Source organism: Kryptolebias marmoratus, linkage group LG15 (genome assembly GCF_001649575.2).
Source record: "Kryptolebias marmoratus isolate JLee-2015 linkage group LG15, ASM164957v2, whole genome shotgun sequence".
In the NCBI taxonomy this organism is placed as follows: domain Eukaryota; kingdom Metazoa; phylum Chordata; class Actinopteri; order Cyprinodontiformes; family Rivulidae; genus Kryptolebias; species Kryptolebias marmoratus.
Window position 1 is genome coordinate 14,888,191 of NC_051444.1, and position 3,007 is coordinate 14,891,197.

Genomic DNA, 3,007 nt, shown 5'->3' on the forward strand with positions numbered 1-3,007 from the left:
TTTGCGCACGCGATGTCGGAGCGGCACAAACATGCTCATCGAGGACGCAGTGGCCAAGCGGAGCGCCCGGGCTGTCCGTGAGGACGTGCGCGTGCCGTCAGGTAGTCTGCTTGTCACAATGAGCGTCTCACGTCTGTCTCGGTGGAGTCGCGGCGTTTCGTGGCGTGTGTGGCAGCGTTTCAGGGACTCAAATTAGCTCCAGACTGATCGCTCTCACAAACAGATGCGGGGCGCGGGGACGGCGGCGACAATGCTCGTTTCCAACGCACGCCGGATTGATTTGGTTTTCCTCCCCTGCGTCTCAATGTCATAATGGACAGGCTGCAATCCTCCATGCGTAAAAGGCTCTACAGTTTGCCACAGCACATTGGACAGAAAGCATCCATAATGGGCGAGGGCGAAGACGCGGACAAGGACACCCGTAGGAAGAGCATCCGGATGAAGCCTCTGCCGTCGCCGACCTCCGGGGCGAGCTGCAGAGGCGTCAGCGAGCCCAAAAGTGGCGAGTCCGTGATCATGGAGACGGACATGGGGAGACCCGCGAAGGCGAGCTCGAACGGAGACTGCCGGAGGTTCCGAGGCAGCCTCTCGTCCATCACGAGCCGGCACGTGCACGACTCGGACTCGGCCGAGGCGAGACGCCTCATCACCGAGGGGGACGTCACCCCCGGCGAGGAGAGCCCCCCCGGAGCTCTCGGCGAGGAGCGGCCGGACCAGGGCGCGCGGGGCGCCAGCGGCGGCGCGTGCGCGGGCGAGCCTCCGGACCAGCAGCCGGGCTTTGTAAAGTTGGACGGCGTCGACCAAATTCTGCCGGACGACGAGCGGCTGTACCAGGCTGGGTTCATCCACAGACAGCTGGGAGCCATGCTCCAGCCGGGGGTCAACAAGTTCTCCCTCAGGATGTTTGGGAGCGAGAAGGCAGTGGAGCGGGAGCAAGAGCGAGTCAAATCCGCTGGATATTGGATCATTCACCCCTACAGCGATTTCAGGTAAACCCAGACTCTCTTGTTTGCTCCCCCCACCCCTGTAGAGGTTTGGAATGAAGCATCAAGTCGATGCCTCTTGCGCAGGCCTGTTTGCCTCGCTGTCTGCTGCTATTCATGAGCAGGAGAAGCCCATTCATTCTTAAAAACCCAGCCTCTGCCGTCTCACCTAAAACAGGGCATCTTTTAAATTAAATGAAGTTTTTTTTTTTTTTTTTTTGCACAACAAATCAGAGGTCATCTCTTCAAATTAATTGTTACAATTCAGAAATTCTTTTTGATATCAACAATGTATTTTTTTCATCATTGCAGTGACACACTTAAACAATTAGTGCCTGCACATACTAATAAGGCTGTGTTGTTATTATAAAACCTGCAAATTACACTGGGTTAAAATTAAGCAGATGCTGAGAACGAATCACTAGAATATTGAATCTTTTAGTTTTTCTTTTTGTTTTTGAGAAATTTCTGCTCATTGGACACAATCAGCAGAGAGTGATAAGCGATGAGGCCTTGACATGAGGTTTTGCAGACTTTAATATCACGTTTCTCTCTCTACTCTCTCTTCCTATGCTGTATGTTTCAAAACGCAACATGATTGCAATATCTTAACTCAATTAAAATCAAGTGAAACATCAATTAGGATACAGTGATGGCTGCATTTCGAAGGGCAGCTGTTCATTGTAGCGACAAACCGAGCAGCACATTTGAGTAGATGAAGTCAGAGGGAAGCTCTGCAGGTTTGTCTCTGTTGGTGAGTGTCCTTGACTTTGTTATTGGCCTTATGGTTCAAATTCATCACCATATGGAGACGAGCAAAACTGGCATTTATCGTCACCTCGTTGGTTTCCCGTTGAATGTCATCGAACTGCACAGGCGGAAATCACTTTACAGTTTGTACAATATGTTCTTAATATTATTTGATAGGCAGCTTAAAATGATCTCCTTTTGTCTGCAAAGCACTGACACGATCTGCTTCCCTCAGCCTGTTCAGTTTGGGACATTTTAAGGAAGAAAAAAAAATCTACTCTGTGAGGATCAAAGCTTGGTTTTTCTAAGGTAATGAACCTTTGCTGTTTTAATTGAAACTTCTAGCTTAATAATTCAAGAAAAACGACTGCATTACAGACTGCGTCACCGTTGGCATTTAAATCACCAATATGTTTACTACACGCCATTAAATCATGCAGACATCATGGAATTCATATGCATGATGCCACATTTTGTCCTTTTCCCGTTAAGCTGAAAGATACATATCTCGGGTATTTAATTGGTTATGATGGTGTTGTGGTATCGGCGTGTTTTTCTACCTTGGAAATGAGATGCCTGCCTTCAAAGGGAGTGTGAGTTTTTAGCACAAGTTGCTCCCAGGCCTGAGGTGTTAGTGGGGAAGGCAAGATAAGACTCTTCTAGGAATAGAAATCAGACACATTTATCTAACATCACTGGATTATTTTTTTTTCTGCTAAATTGTGTGTTAAATATTAAATTTAGCTATCTGCAGCTGAGATGCTGATGCAGGACTTTTTTTTTTTAACAGTGTGTGTGTGTGAGAGAGAGAGAGAGTAAGATGCTGACATATAAAGTGAAGAGTCAGGATACATATCCACAACAAAAAGAAGCACATTTTAGCTCAAGTTTACATTTAAATCAGTTCCAAGTAAAACAGTTTAAACTCTTCTTTATGTAATTTTTATACAGCATCTCATTCGTTTACTATGAGTCATACAGTATGTATACCGTCTCCTCAGTGCCATTTCCAAATTCTCTCACAGGTTGAGTCACTGTAAAGAAGATCTATGTAAACATGATAAATTTGTTTTTTTTTGTTCGACTCCTCCCAGCTGGTTGTGTCTCCTCTGACCCCATCTGTTCTCTTACTCACTGTGTTAAATGTCACGAGGAAGCGTGATTTGGGGCTCGGGGAGGACTGTCCTGATACCGAAAGGTCAGAGATTTGGCGCCTGGTATTAGATTTGAAGTGTCCTCGAGCAATATCTCAAAAAAAAAGGGGGGGGGGGGGG

The 3,007-nt window shown here is 46.9% G+C and overlaps 1 protein-coding gene across 1 annotated transcript in view; it reads left to right on the top strand.

The window, feature by feature from the left end:
* The first annotated feature begins 26 nt into the window (after window positions 1-26).
* The window catches only part of hcn4 (hyperpolarization activated cyclic nucleotide-gated potassium channel 4), a 67,707-nt gene continuing 64,726 nt past the window's right edge, over window positions 27-3,007 (top strand). The window contains exon 1 of the mRNA XM_017423595.3: window positions 27-989. Coding sequence (XP_017279084.1) covers window positions 313-989 — 677 coding nt within the window. The 5' untranslated portion in view covers window positions 27-312. The remainder of the gene's footprint in view (window positions 990-3,007) is intronic.